The sequence below is a fragment of the Macadamia integrifolia genome, chromosome 8 (assembly GCF_013358625.1).
Source record: "Macadamia integrifolia cultivar HAES 741 chromosome 8, SCU_Mint_v3, whole genome shotgun sequence".
Lineage (NCBI taxonomy): Eukaryota > Viridiplantae > Streptophyta > Magnoliopsida > Proteales > Proteaceae > Macadamia > Macadamia integrifolia.
The window spans coordinates 15,938,354-15,963,329 of NC_056564.1; the positions used below are offsets into that span (position 1 = coordinate 15,938,354).

General features: G+C 38.0%; 2 protein-coding genes across 2 annotated transcripts; both read left to right on the forward strand.

Moving 5' to 3' along the window:
• Positions 1-10,180: 10,180 nt before the first annotated feature.
• Positions 10,181-11,823, forward strand: LOC122087515 (ethylene-responsive transcription factor ABI4-like). Its single transcript, XM_042656671.1, has one exon. The coding sequence runs from the start codon at positions 10,408-10,410 to the stop codon at positions 11,323-11,325; it is 918 nt and encodes a 305-aa protein (XP_042512605.1). The 5' UTR covers positions 10,181-10,407; the 3' UTR covers positions 11,326-11,823.
• Positions 11,824-23,188: 11,365 nt separating this feature from the next.
• LOC122087676 (probable N-acetyltransferase HLS1-like) lies at positions 23,189-24,700 on the forward strand. The gene has a single exon (XM_042656879.1). It carries the CDS (start codon positions 23,273-23,275, stop codon positions 24,431-24,433), a length of 1,161 nt encoding a protein of 386 aa, XP_042512813.1. The 5' UTR covers positions 23,189-23,272; the 3' UTR covers positions 24,434-24,700.
• Positions 24,701-24,976: the final 276 nt, after the last annotated feature.

Genomic DNA, 24,976 nt, shown 5'->3' on the forward strand with positions numbered 1-24,976 from the left:
AAATTAGAAGACAACCAAGCTCTGAATCTTTCTCTAGCCGAACCATCTGATTCTGAAATAGAATTAGTAGAGAAAGAATTTCAATCTATGCTACCTCAACAGGCAGCAGTTCCTGAGTCTCTTCCTCAGCTAAATCAAGTTATGAGAAGAGCTCGAAAAGTTATGCCTACCACTCCCACAAACTATTATTACCCTCGACCTTCTCCTGTTGACCTTCAATTTGAAGTAGAAGGAGAACCTGTAAATTTTCCAATTGATGGTAATACTATTTTTGAGTGAAACATTGATGGTTTGTCTGAATATCAAATCATCAATCTTCTGAAACAGATGCTTATGTATGCCACAACGGCAAAACTAAATCATTCATCTGATTCAGATGTTGCTAAAATGATAGCAACAGGATTTTTTGGCCAACTTCGTGGTTGGTGGGACTTTTATCTGTCTGAAGATGTTAGACAACAGATTATAGGTGCTACGACCCGTGTTCCACAACAGCTTACTAAATGATTAGCTGATGGTAATTTTGCCCAGCGAACTGTTTATGTTGACCAAGAAGATGCGGTTAATACTTTGGTATACACTATAACTCTTCATTTTGTTGGACCAGCTGAAATTCTAGCTGATCGACCAAGAGAACAACTTATGAATCTTAGGTGTCCTATACTATCTCATTATAGATGGTATAGAGACGTCTTTTTTGCTAAAATCTTTTCTAGAGAGGACTGTAACAATTCCATATGGAAAGAAAAGTTCATCTCTGGTCTACCTTCTTTATTTGCTTAAAAGGTGAAGTATAAACTTAAGGCAAAGCATAATGGCACTATTCCCTTCGAGCAATACACCTATGGGGAATTAGCTGCTGAAATATACAATGAAGGTCTTCAACTCTGCATAGACCTTAAACTTAAGAAACAATTGTCTAAAGAGAGACAAACTGGATTTCGAGAGCTTTGAGATTTTGCGAACAACTTGGTTTTGAAAAGGTTTGTCCTTCAAATACCAAGAAAATTCATCGAAAACTCTCTAAGTTTTCTAAGCCTAAATACCAGGCTAAACATTATAAAACTAAACCCAAGCGCTTATTTAAGAAACGTTTTTCAAAATCTCGTCCTCAAAATACTTTTTCTAATAAACCTCCTGTTTGTTATAAGTGTGGAAAAGTTGGACACTATAAGAACAATTGTCGAACTAAAGCTTGAATCAATGCTTTAGAGATTGACGATTCTCAAAAGCAAAATCTTGAAAAGGTCTTGCTATACAACTCTTCTGACCCTGAGTCAGACTCTGAGTCTTACTCAGATCAAGATATTATTCAACTTGAGTTCGATAGTGATTCCTCTGAGTCTAAATCTCACACTCCCCACTGTAGTTGTGATCCTTATCAAGCTATGCTTAAGAAAAATGGTTTAATGGTTCTCTCCTCTAAAAAATCATTCATCTTAAAAACCATTAACCAAGTCAATGATCCTACAACTAAGGCTCAACTCTTACATGAGTATATCACCTTAGTTAAGGATAATTCTACGCCTAGCCCAGTTCCTGATCAACCCAAGGTTCAAGATTATAGTTTTAAAACTATAATTAATCGGGTCAAAGCCACCTCTCTTATCCGAGAACCTACTATTCAGGAACTTCGTAAGGACCTCAATAAAGTTAAAACTGAAGTTCGAGATCTAAAATAAAGAATCCAAATTCTTGAACTTTACAACACTCACCAAGTCATTGAGCAAAATTCTGATGAAGGAGCTTCCTTTAAGGATCTACTAGCAACTCAAAATATAGCAGCTAGTACCTCTGCAACTCCTGCTGCAGTTTCTTCTGATGACGCTCAAATCTTAACTATTCAACAGGTTCAAACTCATAGATGGCATGTAATGATTGACATCGTTGTTAACCATGAGTTTAGCCTAAAAATCATCGTCTTAATTGATTCAGACGCTGATATCAATTGTATTAATGAAGGACTTGTAGCTTCTAAATACTTTGAGAAGACTGCTAAAAAATTGGTTACTGTTGATGGATATAGAATGCAGGTCGGATATAAACTCCCCTCTGCTTCTATTTGTACTAATGGACACTGCCTGAATACTCATTTTATAATGGTAAAATGACTCTCTCAATTCGTACTTCTTGACACTCCATTTTTATCTCAGCTGTATCCATTATGCAGTTGGTCTTCATTCGGTGATTCAAAATCACCCTATTACTTTTCATTTCATTTCCCCCTATCACAATAGTAATTTTTTATTCTCATTTTTTAGAGAATAAAACGGGAGTAGAATTCTATTTGGTAAATCAGATCTGATTTCATTCTCCGGGAGAATAGACCGGCTCAAATCCCCAAAATCAGGATAGATGTTCCGTATGTTCCGGAACAACTGAAATTGGAACAGAGCTTACCCAGGCCCAAATGCTCGATCTCCTCAAGCCCTAACGTTCCCATCCTCCTCCTTCCAGCGATCCAAGCCACCTCTCTTCTCTCTCGACTCCCTCATCTATCCTCTCTGCAACACCTCGATCGTTTCCAGAGAACGAATGCTCTCTACTTTCGCTCAGAAATCCTCTGAAAATCCTCTGCGACTGGACTGAGTTCGCCAATGAGGTGTGTCGATCTTTCGGAACAATAATTCTTCGGTGCTTACGAAGCTGGAGATTTTGGGGATTTCTTAATTCGATTCGATTTTGTACACGAGGTGCCTTTGGAGGAGATTTGTTTTTTCTCGAATTTCAAGAAAGTTTTTCTTTATGGAACCTATTCGAGGGTATATAATGCCTTCAACGTCAGATCATGGTTTTTCTGCAAATTAATTTCAGCCCTCTGTTACTCTTGGATCTCCTCCTCGATAAAACTGGTGACTATGGAGACCTCGTGGTTGGAAGTTCAGTGACTGAAGAATGATGAGAAGTTCTGGCCAAGATGATCGATCTCGAGTTCGTTATCTCTTCTGGTATAGAACAATGGTATCGATAATCGATACTTCGATATGCTTTAAATGGGTGTTCTTCTTCGTCTTGCTCTTAAAAATGTCTCTCAAGGACCCGTCTCCCTCTTCCTCTCTTCTTTCTATTCCAGATTTATACGCATCACTCCTCCAGACAACTCTCAAAAGCAACAACCCAGTTTCTGGAAAATCAGTTCATGACTTCATGCCGTATCGGATCTCCACTCTCCGATCCCTGACCGATCCAGATCAATGATCCGTATCATTTCAGGGATATAATAATAAAAAACTAATACCTTGTTTCAAGAATCGGTCTCGTATTAGTTATATCGGATCTCCACTCCCTGATCTCTGATCGATTCAGGTCAATGGTTGGTATCATTTCAGGGATAAAATAGTAACATATTAAAACTTTTGGAAAAAGGCAATGGTAAAAAACCGATCGAAGTAGTCAAAACTGGTGTTCTTATGCAAATCCTATCCCTGATTCTGATCTTTTTCTATTCCCAAAAACCATGAAGTAAAAAATAAGGCCTCTTTGATTAATCAACGTTAATTAGCTAATTGAAACTTGGTATGCGTCAGGGATTTGGGGTTTACTTATTGACATTGAAGCTCATTTGAATCCTACATGGTAATGTTTTATTTAGCCCATCCCATTGACTTTACTTTAGGAAAAAAATAAATGAGAAAAAGAAACCTAGCGAAAAGGTAGCGTACCCTGTGCCTAAGCACAATAAGAGCGTGAAATGATCATCCCACCTCTTATTAAAGATGAAAATATCAATTATGTTACATGTGCTTGTGCTAGTGTGGGGCCACAATGCCTTGAATCCTCTCCCAAACTTTTTCATTATTACAAAGAGGGCAGGGGATTCCACCTTATAATGATGTGGAAAGTCTCATTGTTGGATGGATAGGCAATGTCTTGATTGGCCATGTGTCAAGTTTCATACTTAAATTAACAAAAAGAAAAGAAAAAAGTTTCATATCTAAATTCAATATAAGCTCATATCATTCCTTGTATATCCATATAAACCTTAACGAGTCATGTGCACCATTTTAATAGTCATAGATTTTTTTAGTGTTTTGTTTTACCACATGGTCAACATGATTATGCTAAAAACTTGGCATATGAATAAGGGACTTTGGGCTCCTTCTTCTGCAAATAAATTCAGCACATGCCACATGGAAGATGTCATTGGGCCATTATGATAAACTTCCTTTGGTGAAATATTATCTTTACTATAACACTCATGAAAACAAAATTGAGGTTTCTTGGTATGCACAAATCATGCAATTTACCTGATGTATTAACACATGATATATATATATATATATTTTGGTTAAATCACATGATATATCATTTGGTGTCGAAAGTCTATGGATAGAGATAGACCCTAATGTCTCTTATTCATATATCAAGTCTTAGCTTAAATATAGTTTGCCAAGTGAGAAAACAAAGAGTTGAAAAAACTAGAACAATCAAAAGGGTAGATGGTATGAATGTATGATATTCAATAATTTCTGAAATATTCAGTGCAGATAAGGTATGTTATAGTCTATGCAGAGCAAATAACTTTTTACCCTTATTTAATATAGAACAACTTTTCACCAATATTGGAAAGTTCAATGTCACGCTACCATGCATGGTCTTTCCCTCATGTGAGGGAACGCTCTTTCATTACAATATTTGTCAAGATATGGACAGATGCAAATGCTGGTGGGAGATTTATATATATATATTAGTGATTAAAATCCCAACCCGACAAGAGGTTTGGTGGCAGAAGTGGGAAAGAGTAGAAGACAAGAATGGGAGAGAAAGTGGTGATGACCTCTTGTGAGATTTGGCCATAAGAAACAGAAATATCAGAATAAAAATCAGAACGACAGAGATATATAATCAAATATAATAATATGAATATACAAAGGAAGGGAAACCTTAAGAAAAGAAAGAAGATTGTGGCCTACAATGAAACAGCGAAAGCTAAGAGAGATGGCATTGGGAAACTGAAGATGACAACCTTTCTCACCCTTTATCCTTTCACTTCCACTTGAGGTCAGGGCTCTAAAACTATTCTGTGAGTTCCAAGGGCTGCTTCTCATGTGTTGGTCGGTTTCACATATACAGGATTTGGCCATCACATGCCTACCAACAACAATTCACAGAGAGAGAGAGAGAGAGCTCTGATCTGGGCAGTCATGGCTATATATGAGCTTCTCTCATGGGGAGCAGAATATTCAAAGTGGATGAGCATATATCTCTCCCAGTCCCAGAGCATCCTGTCACCTATTCACCAACCGACTTTCCTGCAGCAGACCTAATTAGGAAAAAGCTTCGATCCACCGGTAACTTCCTCGATTCAATCCCCGTTGCTTGGCTTTAATTTTTCTTTTTTTATTTCTTTTTCTTGAAAAGGAAATTCTAGGCAGAAAGCGGAAATGGGTTGCATTGTAAACTAAGGTGATGAGGGGAATGAGAGTGGGTCCATAATCCGAGAGCGGATCATGTTTACGTACGATAACGTACCTGATTCGTGGATTTAAAATCAATTTTCTCTCTCTTTATTTAATAGATTCTAAATCTACAGACCAAGGATATACGAGAACATTCTTATATGTGAATCTGATCCTTTCATCCATAATCCATATATCCTTAATTCTTATGATTCCAGATTCTCTTCCCATAAAAAGAGAGAAGTCAACAGTTTCCACTGCCTGATTGCATAGTGCTGTGATAACATGGGATCAATGAGAGCATAGAAGCATCAACATAAATGATATCTTTAATTTTTAAATGTCATAAGGAATCTATTTAGCCACATGGACAAATATTATGTCCATTACCACGGATTGATAGAGTGGACATGATCTAGTCATCTAGATTAGTTGGATGTCAAATTCCAAATCTTTTTCTATCAATTACCTTTTTTGTGCTCACACACATCTCGTGTATATCCACACAAGTGTACCAATACTTTAGATTATAGAAAAAAAGAACCAAAAATGATGCAAAAAAGAATGGAAACCCCAAATAAATAATCACATAATTACACAGAAAGATTTACATGGTATGGCAAGATTGCCTACGTCGACGGTAAGATGAGTTATGTTTTATTATTAATAGAGAACAAGGTTACAATTGCTCATCCTCACACCTCAATCAGGTTGATTACAAAGAAAAACCTTCGCTATAAATTTATAGTGAAACTATCAAATTTACAAGTAGTTTACTAAAACATCCATATAACCTTACGACCTCTTACTGGCCTTTTGGAATCAGCCTACAAACACAAACATTGAAATACAAGATGCTGTAAATTAACATACATTATTGTGCACTTCCAACTCTAAATAAGAACAGAAAATTTAGATTAAAAAAAAAAAAAAAACAATGATTCAAATCCTTAATGTGAATTTTAAAAACATTATTTTCCATTGTTACATTTATGAAGTCCGAAGTAAACCACACGTACCCATAACATTTGTTTCTGAGCACTCATTTGGGTAGTGTCAGTCCGAGCTCGAATCTGAATGTGTACTTATTCCAGCCAAATGGCAGGCTGGCTGCCCTATTGCGGCGCCCCTGGATTTTGAGAGATGGGTGGGGGAGTCCCATACATGCCAAGACAGATACATAAAATCTTGAAGTTTGAATGAGTTCGGACAGGAAAGGGGTTTGTTATCTTTGCTAAGTTGTTAGCTTCATTATTCACTACAATGTTTTATCAACAAGAAAGAAAAGAAAGAAAACTCACCCACGGATGTCCATATGTCGGGGATTAACATCTAACTTAGTGGCTGGCAGCTTGACCCAGCTGCGTGTGGTAGTTGGGTCTAACATCAATCTAGGGAAAGTCCATATTTTGATCTTTCTATTTTCATTTTTTTTAATATAATAATAATAATAATAATAATAAAGAAAAGGTGTTCTTTGAGCCCACAGAGGAAGCTGCGCTAAGACATAATTTATTTTTTATTATATTAATTTGAAAAGAAAAATAATAATAAAATAATCATATATGTATAGACGTATAATATATATACTATAGGTTCTGAGACGCTTTTTCCTAATAGTTATTTTGTAATTCGTAATAAGTGTGATCCATTGGATCTTCTGCTGACACTTTATGGGTTATGTTCTAACTCTTTGTGTGTCCCTTGTCTGACCTCTTGTGGATCCCTATCTAACCTCGAGGTGGATCTTTCATGAATAAATAAATAAAATGCACATGTTATTCTAGCTCTTAACAATGTTATTGTTTCTTTACAACAGGCATAAGAAGGGTCAATAGGATTCAAATCAGTCCGCCTTGTCATGTGAAGGAAGAAATTCTTGACTTACAGGCAGACACAGACCCTTTCCTTGTAAGACATTTTGAAAACTGTGCGGGTACTAGTCAACCTTCGAGCTTTAGATCAAGACAACCAAAGTGGACAATATCCATATGAACTTGACGTGGATTCCAACATCATCATTGACACCGTCTTAGGGAATCCCTAGTTGTACGCACCAGAGTTTTACCCTTCACTGGGAGCTTTGTTGTGGGGGAAATAATCTCAACAATGTAAGATGTGTTTTAAAAATCGTGTGAATACCAATCAACCTCTGGGCCTCGGATCATAACTTCGAAAGCGAACAATATCTTCATGGAAGCTAAATCCCAACCTCATGAGGGTGAAAAAAAAAATCTCTTGAAAACTAATTAAATGATGGTTAAGATATTCTAAAGAATTTGACATTTAATTTATCTAATAAGTGATCGATATAATTAGTGGTTTGAGATATAAAGATCAATCACCCTTTTGGCTCAAAAAGGAATGGTGGAATGTCTAGAAGCCACCTCACGATTACAGGAGTAATAGAACCAGTGTCCACAAGAGGAAAAGAAATGAATAATATATAAAGCCACTGCTTGTAAATCGATCAATTTGGGACTTATTAAAGTATTGGCGGTTCAAGAATTGGACATTATTCTAACGTTTTGAGTTTAGATAACTTGGTGTTAGATTGGGCTAGGAATTGTTCCCAATTGATTTATATTTCATAATCAACTTGTATCTATTTTAAAAATGGTGTGATGCTTAAACCAATTTTTAGGGTTTTATTTCATAATAATTGAAAATTTGTTATTTATTGATTTCTCATTAATTATTACAATATTGTAAAGGCTTGCGTTTTTAATTTCTTTTAAACTAAAAGTGAAACCGTTGCACGGGTCTCTCTCCCTCCACCTCAATCTATATTAATACTTAATAATTCAGTTCTGTTATTTAACTAAATTCAATATTCCTTATTATATTACTTACTAACTTATTTCATTCTTTTCAATAAGTTAGTCAAACCTTATTCGCCAAGATGAATGTGAGAATGTTTGAAAGTCAATAGTCAATAGTCAACAGTCAACAATATCTATCACGGAGATGATCTTCTTACTATTGCCTCTTCAATATTTATGTTTCGTTTAGATCTTTCAGAAGGCATATATATATATATATATAATTACATATATATAATTTTTTTTTATAGTGTACTACTTCCCTTTTACAAGGGCCATGCTTTTCATGCCTTTCCAAAGGCTTGAGCAAAGCATGGTGGGGAATAGCATTAGTAGTGGATTCTTCTCTATTGTTTATCTTTATGAGTTGGGTTTCTTCATTAAGATGATTTGTCAAAGTGATCTTAATTTTCTTTATCAAAATCAATGCTAATACATTAGAATCTTCTATTTGCCTTCGTTTTGCAAGAGTAACCTTTCTTCTATCATATGCTGGAGAAATGGGTATATTGCAATTTCAAATCCCTCACGTTGCATTTATTGGAATTGTTGTTTACCTTTTATTTTGCATGAAATTGCACACGAAGTCCTTCCACACTAAAATTTTATTTTTTCTCACGTGACCATCATGACTTTTCTCTTAAAAATATTTGGCTCTCTTTGCTATAAATTAAATTAAACTTAAGAAATGAAAATGGCAAAAAAATTCCTACACAGCATGGTAGGAACCTTTCCTACACGTCCTGTTATGAATTAATTACATGGTAAATTTGACAATCAAATTCATTAAACACCCTCTAGCATTTTGCATCCAATGTGTGTCCATGTGCATTTAAATTGTCATTATATATATTTTATTTGACTGAAACTAGTTATTACTTCTTACAATATTGCACACAATAACTTATAATGTATTCATAGTTAAAGAAACTTCGAAAAAATCTTACCTGACAAAAATAATAAATAAATAAATATATTTATTATAATATAGATATAATTTTGTGCATAAAGACTATGTTTGCCTCATACTAATTAATGATACTCTCATGCACCCTTCAATTGACTTATACACTGACCTGCACTAGCATGATAGCGCTCTTTTGCCCCATAATTTATATTTTACTAATTATTAAATAAACTAAAAAAAAAAAAAAAAACATTTTCTATAACATATCTTCATTCTCTACCACTTGTTATTTATTCATCCAATCTCCGTGGATCGCATGGTTTATTTTTATAGGGTTTATAAAAGATGTCTCTTCTCAGGTTTAACTTCCACAAACTAAATATAACTCATTATTTATTACCTCTGATCTTCAGTTGTAGGTGATTCTTTGACGACATTGAATATTTAACTGATGAGCCTTTGAATGAGGATAATTTTGAGTTCCAAAGAGAACTTCTCAGATTCCAAACCGTTCGCAGGCTTGAACCTTCAAATTTGCTTATTCCCAATGACCTCTTAACCCTAAATTAAAGGAATATGATCTTAATTATGACTTATCCTATTAGAGACATATAATCTTGGGCCTTGATCTTAGTTTAGCTACAGTACATGTGTCACCCAAGCTACCACCAATTCACAACCCTAATTCTGCGAAGGTGTCTTTCTAGGGTTTGCTCGCCATGAGTGTATGTCGCTCATTCCAATTTAGCAGAACAAAGTAATCAACGACTTTACTTTCTACTGAAGCAATCTCTTACCTCCTTAGGACGAGTGACCAACCACATATATGTAGAGAAGAGAGAGAGAGAGAGAAGCACAAAGCAGTGAAATGGACAAAAAACATCTGCCACGTCGACGACACGTCAAAGCACAACGTAGTTAAAAATATGCAAATAAGACCCTTTGGATTCTGTAACTATGCCCAGCTTCTTACCGAAAAAAAACTTTGCCCAGCTTCACTACAGCACACCAACCAAACCTATTAGGGCTATCCATTATTCGTTCTCTTTCTCTCTCTCTCTTTCTCTCTCCCGTGGTGCACTACTATTTTATTGTATTGAGAGAGAGAGAGAGACCACCGCCCTTGACAACCACAGGGCAGAAAAGCAAGTCTCCAAGTTGCAGACTTACACGAAGCCTTCACAGTTCACAACATCGATTAATCCGTCGCAGAGAACGAGGTCACGAAGGTTTTTTTTTCCATAGTTTCGTTTTTTAAGATTTTAAAGTAAAGGGTGCTATGGACGGTGCAGAAGATAAACACCCAATCGAAGGAGACCGACCCTTAGCTCCTTTACACAGTAGTAACACAGGAGCAGCTGCAGCAGCGGCAGAGACTAACAGCAACAGAGGTAGCAGCAGCAGGAAGTGCAAAGGGAAAGGGGGTCCAGATAACAATAAATTTAGATACAGAGGTGTAAGGCAGCGAAGCTGGGGCAAATGGGTGGCTGAGATCCGGGAGCCTCGTAAACGAACGCGCAAGTGGTTAGGAACTTTCGCCACCGCCGAGGATGCTGCTCGTGCCTATGACCGTGCAGCCATCGTCTTGTATGGTTCCAGAGCTCAGCTCAACCTCCAACCTTCCCCTTCTTCCTCCACCCCTCATGGTTCTTCTTCTTCTTCTTCTTCCTCGTCGCCTTCCACTACGCTACGCCCTTTGCTTCCTCGCCCCTCTGGCTTTACCTTCACTACCCTCTCTTCTTCCACGGCTTACACTCCTTACGGCGTTTATCCAGACATTTGTACGGTGGCTCCACCGTGCCCTCCTCCTCCTCAACTGGTGCAAGTGCAACAACACCACCACCAAGATCAACATCAGTACCGTCCATGCGATTTGGCAGTGGGTGCTGCTGGTGCTGGATGTAGTGGACCCACCACCATCACCACCCCCACCACCAGCACGGCTATAGTAAACCCTAATTATCAGAATTTTTTGTACGAGGAGATCGACTCTCTTGCCGGCTCTGTTGACTCTGGTTTGTCTCTATCTTGCCAACAAGGGTTTGGCCCCGAACAACTACCTGTCCTACCTCCTATGCCGCCGGTGGCCTTCGGACCCACTTCACCGATTCTGTGGCCGTATACGAACGACGATGAATACCCTACAGATTCTTCTTATCCTTGGGATGATGGAGACTCTTTCTGGCACGATCTCTAATCTCTGATTTCTTCTCAACTCTGGTTTCCCTTGGCGTTTAAGAACATGAAATTAAAGCATTAAGGCTTGCATGCAACACCTACCTCTGTCTCTCTCTACCATATATATTGAATTGGAGTGCAACTCTGAACCCGATACCAGGCCTCTGACAAGATCTATGGCTTGGAGTTTTGAAGATGGAAGTGATGGGTGAAGAAAGACTACTGCAACCCTCATTAAATGAAGAACTTGTTTGGCTTAATTTGTGATTCTCTATATAGATTGATTGATCTCACTCCTGTTTGGCTTCGATTCCTTGTTGCTTTTATTTGTTACCATAGATCCCCAGGCATTATTTATCTGTCATCGCATGTAAATTTTGGGTCTTCTCCTGGCCAACCTGGAACATCTGGTCTCATTAGTCATGGTAAGAAGGAATTGAAATGCTCCTCTCTTTCTCTCTGAATCTTAAACTTTTACTTATAAGTTTTATTGAAATGGATTGTTCTATTTTCATTAGTTCCTTCCCTGATTGTATACATGTTCTTCCAGTGTACTTATGGTATTGAATTATGACTCAGGGAAATTCTTTAGTTCTTTCTGGTTTTATATGAGAGTTGCAGGCCGGATTAATTTTTGGTAAGGAGGGGATTTAGGTTAAAATTTACAAACTGCAAAGCCTACACAGAGGGGGAAAGGGGAAAAAAAAAACATAAAAAAGAGCAAAAGGAGCAAAAAAGGAAAAGAAATAAGAAGGATTTCATATTTGTTGATTGAGAGATTTGTATGTTTATGATGGAGGAAACAATATGAATTAGGTCACACCACATGCATGTTTGACAATAACAGAACAGTTCTAGGTTAAAAAGGATTTTGTTGTCTGCAAATTTATTCTTCCATCTTATGTTTGCAGTTGGTTCTCTGTAATTTATTTGTATTCTCTCTCTCTCTCTCTCTCTCTCTCTCTCTCTCTCTCTATGATTTTAGTAATTGGAATCGGACAGGTGAATCGCCTGATCCCGATTCCTGCAACCCTGGTTGTTCAGTAAGAGTTGCATCTTGCTGTGAGCCATGCATGTTCTTAGCCATTGGAATGGGATTAGGTGAATCGCCTGATTCGATTCCTGCAACCCTATTTTTGAATCAGTCATTATTCATGTTTGATCTTCATTTTTTCATTGTTTCTCTTTTTTAGTCAGTATAATGGCAGAAAATCAAGAAAAATTACTCTTATAACAAAACTTAGGTTTTATGAATAAAAAAAAAATTCTTAGTTTCGGGAAAAATATTTGCTTGTTATTTCAATCAGATTAGGCCGATTCAGTTGAGAGTGGATCATCTGCTCGTACGGTAAATAGGTGTCATGTGTTCAACCTTCTTACGGAGGTAACTTTTCGTTAATTTTTTTATTCAAATTTTATTTATTTTTTCTATTTTGTAGGAATTTGAAATTATTCAGATTTTATTAACCTTTTTTATCTCCTCTATTTGTGGGGAGTTTCAAATCGTGGATATCTTTCACGTCTCTCTCTCTCTCTATATATATATATATATCCCAATCATCACTTTGTTAATCATGTGTGACTAAAAATCATTACAAGTAATGTTATAGTAATCGGATTCATCAACCCATCTCTTCTCATTTGTCCCACTTTAATTGGAATTGAACGTTAATAAAAACAATCTCTTAAGATAAACTATTACCGATTTTCAATTTTATGTCCAGAAATTTCAAATGGAGTAGTATCCTCCACGTTTCTCTCTCTCTCTCTCTTCGTTTTTCTCCAATTTCAAACCTATTTCTGAAGTATCATTTTTCTTCGTTTTCTTCAATTTCAATCCTATTAGTAACCAGAAATTTCAAATGGAGTAGCGGATCATGTGTGTGTTTGAGTGTTGATCACCGTCTCTGTGGGTGAACATCATCTACAATGAAACATAAGAAATTTGACAAAAGAATTAGCTAAAGGTATGCAAAATCTTCTTGAAGAGGAATTAGACCACTCAATCTAGAAACTTAAAATTGAAGTTGCAGAACAAATCCAATAAAATCAAGAAGGAAGAAAATATTAGAAGGGATTTATAAGGGGAATTTACTATCACTCTCCTATACTCAGCCTATATTTACTCAAAGTCCCCTACTCTTAACATTGAGCACTTCAATCCGATCCAGCTGATCAAAATCTTCTACATAAAAAAAAATAAAAATGATCCTTATCTAAATTAGAACCAGATGGATTGATGAGTTCGATTACTATACCCATGCTTGTAATGGTTTTCAGCCATACATGTACTCACACATGATCAACAAAGTGATGGTCGAGAATTTAATGAGAGAGAGAGAGAGAGAGAGACAGAGAGAGGTGAGTATTCACGATTAGAACTCCCCAAAAATAGAGGAGATAAAAAAGGTTAATAAAATTAAATAATTTCAAATTCCTCAAAAATAGGGAAAATAAAAAAGATTTAAAATTTGAATTACAAAAATAACAGAAGGTTACCTCCGTAAGGAGGTTGGACACATGTAGGGGTGTCAATTAGTGGCCCAACCCGACTAGACCGACCGGGACCGACCGTTTATAGACCGGCCCGGCCCGGACCATTTATTAAACGTGTCGGGCTTGAGCCCGGCCCGTTTATAAATGGTCGGTCTCGGTTTTGCTATTTGGACCGTCGGGCGCCCGACCGAGACCGACCGAATAACGTCCGACCGAGACCGGCCTATTGTGCACCGACTTGGCCCGACCCTTTAATGATTGTAAAATACCTATTTTACCCCCCAAATTAAAGAATAAAAACTAAAAAGTAAAGACATGTTCACATTTTAAATAATGGTTATATTTGGTATCATTTATTGATTATTGTTATTTTTTTGGGCTTGCATGAGTGGGCCGGAATATAATAATACATTTCAAAGAGGGCCCGTTTAAAAACCGGTTAAAGCCCGTTTAACATTAAACATGTCCGTAACCCGGTTAAGGCCCGATTAAAGCCCGATTAAGGTAGCCCGATTATAGACCGAGACCGACCGACCGAATATAAAGTGTACCATGCCCTCAATAACTAAGCCCGATTAGTTAAATGGGCGGACACGGTGTAGCCTTTGAAGGTCTTCAAGCCCGATTAAGCCCGACCGAAACCGAACCGGCCCGACCGGTTGACACCCCTAGACACATGGCACTTATTTACCGTACGAGCAAATGATTTAAACTGCTCGTACGAGTAGATGATCCACTCTCAATTCAGTTCCTTATCATTAACCTTTTTGCTGGCAGAATGCCACTTTTTTTTTTTTTTTTTTTTAATTGGTAGAATAAACAGGATGGTCACTAAAAATATCTAAAAATATAGATGAAAAGAAGGGGAAAGTTTTCCTCCACCTTTCAAGAAGGTTTATCCACTGTTAGCATCTTAAACGCGTTTATATTTTTTACCATTTAAAACACGTTTTATCGTATGCTTCTCAAAGATATGGAAAAAAATAGTAAACTTCAAGCACTCCTGTTCTAAACTCGTTTAAAACACGTTCCCGTTTTTATAGCGTTTTTTAAGACTTAATTTTTTTAACATAATGTCTACTTAATTGACCATATCTTTCTCTCCCAAACTCCAATCGACTTGATTCTTTCACCAACTTGAAGCTAACTCAATGGACTATATTTATCATTATCACCTTCAACTCAAATTCAATGAACGGACCCTGAAATTGAGCTATAAATTGATGTATTTGGTAAAAATTATTTTAAAGTGACGACTTTCAACTCCGATTGAACATATATCACTTTGAGAGTGTATTGACTATGTTGATAACAATGAACAACATCATAGCCTAGTCACATTGCTCAATAAGACTTTGGAGATGTGGGGTGTATGAATTTAGAATTGGTGTTAGATGATATTCAATGATATGTCTTAGAACTTATAATGAGACATGGGATGTATATGCATTAATGTTGGATATTGTAGTTGTTTTGAACATTAGATGCAGATATTCATGTAATAATTCCTTAATTTATATGATTATACTACTGTTTTTTTAGTTTCATTTGTTTGAAATTGATGCATTTAAAACTCGTATAGTCCGTTTTCCATTTTTTACCATTCTCTGTTTTTTTGACCGTATCATTCGAAAATTTTCATTGTTTAAAGCTCGTATCGTCCGCTTTTGTTCTTTTTCCATTCCCCTTTTTGCTAACTATGGGTTTATATTTTAGAGTTTACAAACCTTTATAGGGTTTTAGTATGTTTTTCAAATTATTCTTTCGATATTCTCTCGAACATAGCTGAAGCCTCGTGGTTAAGGATTTTCCCACTAGGCAAACCGTGGGCCACTCACATGGAGGTGTTTAGTGCTCTTCACTGTTTTCAGTGAAAGTTGAATGGTTCTCATTCAACCCCGGTATGATCCCGTCCATAAGATTGTGGGGTCAATATGGGTCAATGTGACTAGTCAGGGCAAAAGCATGGATACCCGTCGTTAGCCCAATATATATATATATATATATATACATAAAGAAAAATGTTTCATTTCAAAAAATGTTTCATTTCTATAAGTAACATATATGTATCTTAGAATTTATAGGTGAAGGGAAACTAATTATAGGTATAGTGGCATTTGTTTAAGCTTTATATGCATTCCACTAATAACCGCCTCTAGAAGACCCACACATGGGCATCTGCTTGAAATGCCTCTATGAATTTGTGACATGAAATAAAAAATAAATGAATAAAACAAAATTTATGTAAAGTTGTAACAAGGTCGGGTTGGGATTAACTTATGAACCCAAGCCTAACCCTGAGTCTCCTTAATTAGTTAGGTTTAAACTTGAGTCGTTTTAGATTCAGGGCCTAAAAAATTCAATCATGACCCGCTTTCAGGGTCAAGATATCTCGGCCAAGGCATTGATTTATGTAAGAGAATTTGTTTGCTTGTGTGACCACTGTATCAATGCACATGTAGACCAATGGTAGGTTGCATGAGGGCATTGTGTGTGGGGCAGTGTGATCTTTTCGCAACCACCTGTGTTTGGGCGAAAGACAAGCAAGCTGATAAAGTTCTCTTCTCATCTTTCTCAATAGGGACAAAAGATAAAGTCCTTCAGGATCACTGAGGTTGAAGGTAAAGTTTGATACATATCTTGCGAACTTGTTCTCACTCCTCGCAACATTTTACTTTTTTTTTTTTGGTGGTTAAGCTTTTACCTTTAAATATATGATGCATATTCAATATCTCATTTTGCGTAATATATTACATCATGCATAGGGGCTGCCAGGGTCAATTGGGGCAATCCAGTAGAAATGGGTTGGACTTGGGTTGAGATATACCAACCTCATCTTGGGTCAAATTGGACTTGGGTTGAGATATCCCAACCCCACCTCGGGCTGGGTTACATCTGGGTTCAGTTAAGGGAGGGAAAAGATTGGAGTAGTCTTCAAGTTCCTTTAATTTTTGACCCCAAAAGGCTTTAAGAGTCCCAAATACTCTTGAGAACATCCTCTTCATATCTCCGAAATCATATGAAAATTAGTAGTTAATCAAGGGAAGAGACTTCTTTGTTTGAGAATGTGGCACCTACACCAGTGTGGGGGTCAATGGGAGCTCACCTTGAAGCATCAGTAGAGTAGACATTTACACCTTTCATGGTGGTGGGGCAATCATTTAGAGCTTAGATTAGGTCCTCGATCGCCTCGTACGGTGCTTGATCTACACATGGAATCCACTCACTGTGAAAGCCTGTTGTAAGAGGGGAGAGAACTACTGAATTCCATATGTAGATTAAGTACTGTATGAGAATAGTTTTCTTATGAGGACTTGATCCGGACTCATCATTCCACCACCATGCTCTGTGGTTAGTTAGATGCCATTTTTGTGGTCATAGTATCCACAGCCTGATGTAACGCATAAGGGCGACTCTACTATCTATTTTAATTTTCAATAAATTAATTAATTGGAATTGGAATTGGAATTAGGGTTTCAGTTATTTAGGCCCATTCTTTTATGCAACTGGTAAGCCCAAACACATGTGAAATGTTCCAATCTAGTTTATGTAGGCCCATGGGCCCAAGTAGCCTTTCTTTAGTGGTTTAGAAGTGTGCCTTCTCTACATTATTCATTTGTGTCTTTGTTTCGATCATAAAGCTTTATCCAAATGGTTTTCTTCGTTTGAGCCAAATGGATTTAGGATATCTGTGTGTATGTATAAGAGGGGACTTATATTCATAGGTCAAGAATACACAAGAATGGAAGGAAATAACACAAGTAAGGTATGTGTATCTACAAAAGATATATATTCTAAACATGGAACATGGATTGGGTTATGGTTTGATTTAGGGGTGCAAGTTTAGCCATGATGGCCCAAACCTGCCCTTGGTCTGACCTGATCCAGAACAAGTACCAACCCAAAATTTTTGGCCCTGAGGGCCAATCCGACCCTGAAATTTCTAACCCTGAGTCAGGGTCAGGGCAGCTAAGGGTTGATGTCTTTGGCCTGCCGAGCCCGCCCTGAACCCGGCCCTGATTTTTTTACCCTGACTTTTAGTCTTGATTTTGGCCTGACACGGCCCTAGGTTTTCCCCCTGATGTTGACTTTAGATTTTTTGTTTTCTTAAGATGTTCTCCTCTTTGTTTAACATGACAAGGGTTTCGAGATCTTTGGATTGTTTGTCTTATTAAGATGATCTCTTTGTTTATTATGATAAATAATTGAAATTTTTTGGATTATTTGCTTTCTTAGGATGATCTCCTCTTTGTTTGCCATAATAGTTGGAGTTATTTGTATTGTTTGAATGTTTGATTTAGGATGTTCTCATCATGACAAGTAATTTATGATTTTTTTTTTTTTTTTTTTTGCAGGGTCAGGATCAGGGTATACATGACCCTTGATCGCAAACTTGGGTCAACCAGGGTTAGGGTCAGGGTCAATTAGGGTCATCCTAGCCCAGCCCTGAAAAATTAGGGCAATCAGGGCGGGTAAGGGTTGGGTTGAACCCTGAAGGGTTGGGCCTGGGTTGAAGTTTTGCTGCCCTAAGTCAGGGTCAGGGCGGGTTTGGGCCTAGTTAAGGCAACTCAGGGTTGGGCTAGGGTTTTAAGAAGCTCGGCCCAACCCGGCCCAATTGCACCCCTAGTTTGATTCTTTCAAAATTCCTTTGAACCTTCATTTGGACCATCATTATTTGTAGGAATTATATGAAACTTCTTGTTTTCAACTAGTGCATTGCAACTTTAATTTTTTATTTTTTTGTTATCTCAGAATTTCTAAACCCTAGCAACAGCCTTGTAGATATTGTTCAGAAGGGCTAAAAAAAAAATGTAAAAAAAGTACACAAAGGGCAGGGGAGGGGTGGACATTCCACCCAAGCCACCAACCCAGCAGGCGCATCTAAATTGTAGACACAGGCCAAAAGTGCACTATGGCCAAAAGTGCACATATAAATAATGGGACAGTTATTTGTCCGAGAGTTCTCCCTGCGTCATAGACACAGGGGATGTGAAATGATCACCCTGCCCTCTTGGAGACGCATGCGCATGTGTCTAGGCCCAAGGGGAGCTCTTAGGCAGGTAACACCTTCCCATAAATAATTGTAGAAAATATTAAACTTAAATATTCTTATAATAAAATGCAATATTTATTACAATAAATTTGTAAATAAAAAATATTAAAGAATCTATTAAAATCCAGAAAAAAACCCCCATACACTATTAAAATTAAAATTAGGAAAAAAAAAAAAAAAGAAGCTTTTTGACTGAATGTATTAAAAAAATTATGAATTATCAAAATTGACAAGAATCACACATAATCAACCTAAACCCTAAAAACAGTTCCCTTTTCTTTTAGTGAGTTGGTTAGCCATCGCTTCATCTACTGTGCCTTTGTAAAGATGGATTGTGGGATCATTTCTTTGTTGACAGTAAGCAACAAATTTCTCTTCATAGATTTTTGGTCACTGTGGAGTTGAATGAGATTCTGCTTGTGATATCCTTGTCCTTTTGTGGCCCATCTACCACTTTACTCGGAAGGAAAAGAAACCCGAAGATATTGTGGAAATATAGTCTGGATTTATGTAGTTGAAGGGTAAATTATTCATGTACGTCTGTCCTGATTCCAGTGCTGGAATCTGACAATAGCTTAATAGTTATCTCAAAATTCTCATTCTGGGGTTGCAACTGGCTCTCCCCTATATATCCCACTTTGTGGGCTTTCAAAGGTAGAATGAGAAAAGTAAGAGCATGAAGAGAGGATCCTTCAATTCCCCATTAACAAGCTGCAGGTACTGTATTATTGTGATCTGTGTGAAAAATCTTCTCTTGAAGTTGTTGGGCCATGGAGGCCGCTATATATGTCCCATCTAATAACAAGCATGGGCCACTCCTTATTGTCTTTGTGTAAGGAATATCTTATTCCACTAGTGCAGTGCAGTGCAGTGCAGTGCATTCATTAGAGAGTTCAGCTTCATGTATTATTCTAGTCCATACAGTGGTGGTCTATATATAATTTCTTCACTCCATGCTTGTACTGTCATTGTTGTACTATATGGTGTCTTTATCAAACTTTTTCTGGGTTCTTTAATCTCCATTGACATTAAAATATATATATATATATATATATATAAAAGGAGAAGTATCCCACGTAATATGCTATACAAAATAATAAATTGGTTCCAATGAGAAGTCCCACTCCCACCACTCTATAAAGTGTAAACACACCTCAACTCCTATACCCACCTATGACCTTCAAATTTGGTTAAAGGGTAGGTAGAGTACTGTATATTACCTTAAGGAATACAAAGATGCAGATGATCATGTTAATGCATGGAAGCCCAAATGGTTGTTTGAAGGAGAGGAACATGGTATATGGTATGGATGGTGCCTACCCTTATTTTTTGGGTACCTTAATGAAATTGCTTTTGCCTAACCCTACAAGATATAACTTGTAGGAAGACGTGTGTTGTCCAGGCCAATTAAAGTACCTAAAAATGTACCTTATATACTTTACTTTGTATAGTCTGTATGCCATCCTAGGTACAAGTAGGGAAAATTATAAGTTTCCCAACAGAAAGTCTACAGCCATTCCTCCCCCCTCTCCCACTCCACACACACACAACACACATATCTCATTCTTCCAAAAGCTGGACCACTTTCCATTCAATATAACAAGGTTGCGTCTTCATTTTAACTTCTTGCCCATTACGTTTATTGCGGAGTTGTCTAGCTATGAAGGTGATACCTTTTTATCTTTTAAACCCCACCTGCATCCAATCAATCAGTGCCTACTCTCACTAACATGGCAATTTTTATGTGGCATTATGGAAAAACTGAGCCTTCCAAAATGTCTTTTAAACAATCCGTATATCCACAATACATGCATCGAATTGGATGTTTTATAAGTTGGAACTTGCACTCTCTCTCTCTCTCTCTCTCTAGTATTTGGAGATGATTTCTCTCTTATGATTGAAAAAACTTTTTCTCTTTTTTCAAGAGATTGTTGGGTTTAAAGATTATTCTCTAATCATCCTAAACAATAGGAAAAATCCATTATAGACAGTTAGAACAATCTACGTCGAAGAGATCTTTTAGATGGAGGGTTGGGTAGAGGAAAAGTGTTTGGGGGGGGGGGGGGGGGGGGGGCCATGGAATGGTAGGTGGCTTGGCATCTTCTTTGCAAAGCTACGTGTTATGTAGACAAGCATTTCGTATCTATTTTTATGATTTATATTTTTCTTAAGATACAATGATAAAAATTGGTAGAGTTCCAATGGATCTATCTAAAATAGATCGAAATCATTAAAGAGAAGACCCACTTAGAGCTTTCTTTTGGAACCTCAACTAAGAACTGAGGGTTTTGCACGCCTATATATATGATGGCCTAAGTACTGATATTGGCAATGGTGGGAAATAACTGATGAACTTTCCAAATGGAAAGATTGGATTTGAAACCAAACCTACCAGCTCCAATCCAAAGCCTCCATATAAGCCAAAGCTCATGGTTATGTTTATATATGTGGGACCCAGTTAGCTTATGTGGGTAACCTATCTTTATACTATGTAGTCCATATGAATGCTCCAAAGGTTCATCCAAAAAAAAAAAAGAGGATCCTCATTCTTGGACATCATAATGAATTGCAAGAAAGAACAGGAAAGGGACAGGTGTTTCACTTGCTAGAGCACTTGTGGAGGTTGCATGATGAACTCCGGGGTCCACATGTGTAAAATATGTTCCCTTCCTAAATGACCTTCCATTTTCTGATGCCTGAGGATGTGGTGGAAGGTGGAGTTCTTGGAACCTTCCTCCTTCCCTCTTCTTCCCTACTCTGCTGAGTTAGCTAGCTGAGATAGTTGAAACCAGAAAGGCGGCTAAGAGGAAAAAACATATAGGAGAAAGGGATAATATATTGAGAGTGATGGGCAATGGACTAATAATCTTGGATCCATTGTTATGAGTCAATCTATACCTGGACCAGTTTAATGTAATAGTGGATCCCAATCATGAGGATATGAATGGTTTCCTGGATGGACTTCTCAGGAAAGTCTTCTATATGGTCCCAAATCATAGGGACACCGTAGGTACATATTCTGCTCACATGTAAGTCTCAGCCCAACAAACTTTACCAAGAAAAAAAAAAAATGGCTTTTGAAAGATTATTGAAAACAAATGGATATGATCCATACTGGGTTCTAATGTTTAGGCAGAGTTTTGCCCAATTTCTACCGATTCCTGATCGATTCTGGCTGATCCCAAATGAAATGAATCCGAACCCAGATGTCAATTCCCTTTTTTTTTTTTTGATAAAACCTTGCACATCTTTTCTATGTGACTTGTAGAAGAAGAAAAACATTTTTCCTTTTTTTGATAATCATCTTAAGGGGATATTGGTATATGCAAACATTGAATGAACCAGTATTATGAGAAAGCAGCCAATAAGTAATACCATGGCATTTAGAAGTAAAATATATACTCATCAAATGCCTTCTCTGGTCTGACCCCGACCACAAAAATAATGGTGCCACAGAGGAATAGTCCAAGGGATTTGTTTGCAAGGGAACTGTTTTTTTTTTAATCAAATTGGCTGAAAGTGAAGATTGGGCTTAGTGGGTTTCACTTTCTCTTTCGAATCTAAGCTTCTTTGGGCGAGAGAGAGGAGAGTAAGGAAGGAGGACCACACACATGTAACTCCATGAATCATAAATGATTGCAAGTGAAGAGGATCAAACATGACATGAAGAGAGAGAGAGAGAGAGAGAGAGAGAGATTCATCTCTCACTACTAAACAAATGAAAAGCCCATACGACAAAACCCATCTCACTAATTTAATCTCCAAGTTTAACCAAATTTTTCTTTTTTTTTTTTTAAATAATCTCCAAGTTAAAAAAAAAAAAAAAAAAAAAAAAAAAATAATAATAATAATAATAATAATATGCCGTTAAGATAAGATTTATATGATTACTGTAATGGGTAGGGGATATTTAGGTGGATAAGAACACAAGTACGGTATAATGTAATTAAGCTCAGTTTGGGCAGCTACGTAGCAGATGAGGATGCGGCATGGCGTGAGGCTGAGGTGATCCTAACACGGATAGGCTACCTAAGCAAAGCATGCCCATGGGGCAGTGGCCTGGGGGCTGGGGGTGAATGGGTGATAGAGAGAGGGGTAGAGACAAAAACACATTCTATTATTAATTCCCTTTTGTCATCCACTTTTTAATAAGATCTCATCATTTTATTGTCCCAACTCTGGCCCCAGAGTTGATGAACATTCTCGTAAACCCTCTTCCCCACTCCACTCCACTCCACTCCACTCCACTCCCCTCCCCTCCCCTCTCCTCCCCCTTCCATTTCGTATAAATACCTCTCCTTTCTTTCCCTCTCTTGGGCAGTCATTACCACATCATTTTAGTGCGCACTTCTATGAAAACTCCCTCTTCTTCTCTCTCTTTCTTACGGTTCTTTGAGTGACTGTTTGGTTATTGGTGATGGAAATGGCATTTGAGGAGCTTAAGATAAGAAGCTTCGACCGCGAAATCGATAGAGAACGCATCGAGGATTTCGAGCGGCGGTGTGAAATCGGACCAGCTGAGAGTGTGTTCCTCTTCACAGACACCATGGGTGACCCTATTTGTAGGATCCGTCACTGCCCTCAATACAAAATGCTGGTGGCCGAGTTGAATCATGAGTTGGTAGGTGTCATCCAAGGTTCCATTAAGATAGTAACAGTTTGTAAGGATCAAGCCCGGGTCGGGTACATATTAGGGCTCCGAATTGCTCCTCTTCACCGGAGAAAAGGCATTGGTATGAAGCTAGTGAAACGTCTTGAAGAATGGTTCATTGCTAACCATGTGGACTTCTCATACATGGCCACTGATAAGGATAATGAAGCCTCAGTGAAGCTATTCACAAACAAACTCGGGTATGTGAAGTTTCGGACTCCGGCCATACTAGTCCACCCGGTGGGTATGAGAAGGATGCGAATCTCACCAACCGTCGAGATTGCGAAGCTCAAGATAGAAGATGCAGAGCGTCTCTACCGTATGTTCATGGGGTCCACTGAGTTCTTTCCGAGAGACATCGACCGAGTTTTAAGAAATAAGCTGAGTTTAGGCACCTGGATTGCCTACCCACGAGGTGAGTCGTGGGTCAACTCATCCGGTCAAGGCCAACTCCCACCCAATTGGGCCATGGTGAGTGTGTGGAACAGTGGAGATGTGTTCAAGCTGAGGGTAGGGAAAGCACCTTTATCATGCGTCATGTATGCCAAGAGCTCAAGATTGATGGATCGGGCGTTCCCGTGCTTGAAGATTCCGGTGTTCCCGGATGTTTTCCGGCCATTCGGGTTCTATTTCATGTACGGGTTGCACCAGGAAGGGCCGAGGTCGGGTGTATTGGTGAGTTCCTTGTGCAGGTTTGTACATAACATGGCGAAGGAGTTGGATGAGGAGGACTGTAAGGTAATTGTGACGGAGGTTGGGGGTGATGACACACTCAAACTTCACATCCCACATTGGAAATTGTTGTCCTGCGCAGAGGATTTTTGGTGCATAAAGGGGTTGAGGAAAGAAGCCCAAGATACCTTGTTTGAATTATTAACCAAAAAGCCAGCCAGCAGAGCCCTTTTCGTCGACCCTAGAGAGGTTTGAAAGGAAACAAAGTAAGGGTATCCCTCAACTCAAAGGGTCCTACAAGTACCCCCCCCCCCTCTTTTCCCGGGGATCAAGATAGTAACATCCGGGTTGGGAATGTGGGAATGAATTGTGGATTCTTGTAGTTGTTGTTATAGTAGTAGTAGTAGTAGTAGTAGTAGGCTTCATGTTCTGAAGCACTTATTCACTCACTCTCTCCCCTCGTGAGAGGTGATCAGTTGTTCCTTTCACTTTTTCATGAGATCATATCTTTCAAGATTTCCTTAATTGGGTGCTTGCAAGTGTCAGCTCTTGGTCTTGTCTTTTGAGGTTAAAATTCCTGATCGATTCAGACTACTCAGGGCGGCGGTGGACTGGTGGGTGGGTGTTTATTTGTGGGTCTGAGCTCTCTGATGCTGGTGGAGGGGGGGTCCATGGATACAAATACATATTCTCTCTCTCTCTCTCTCTCTCTCTCTCTCTCTCTCTCTCTCTAATTTGAAGACATACACATCGAGCCGTTCTACGTAAAAGTTAGACATATTTAGGGTGGCAATCTGT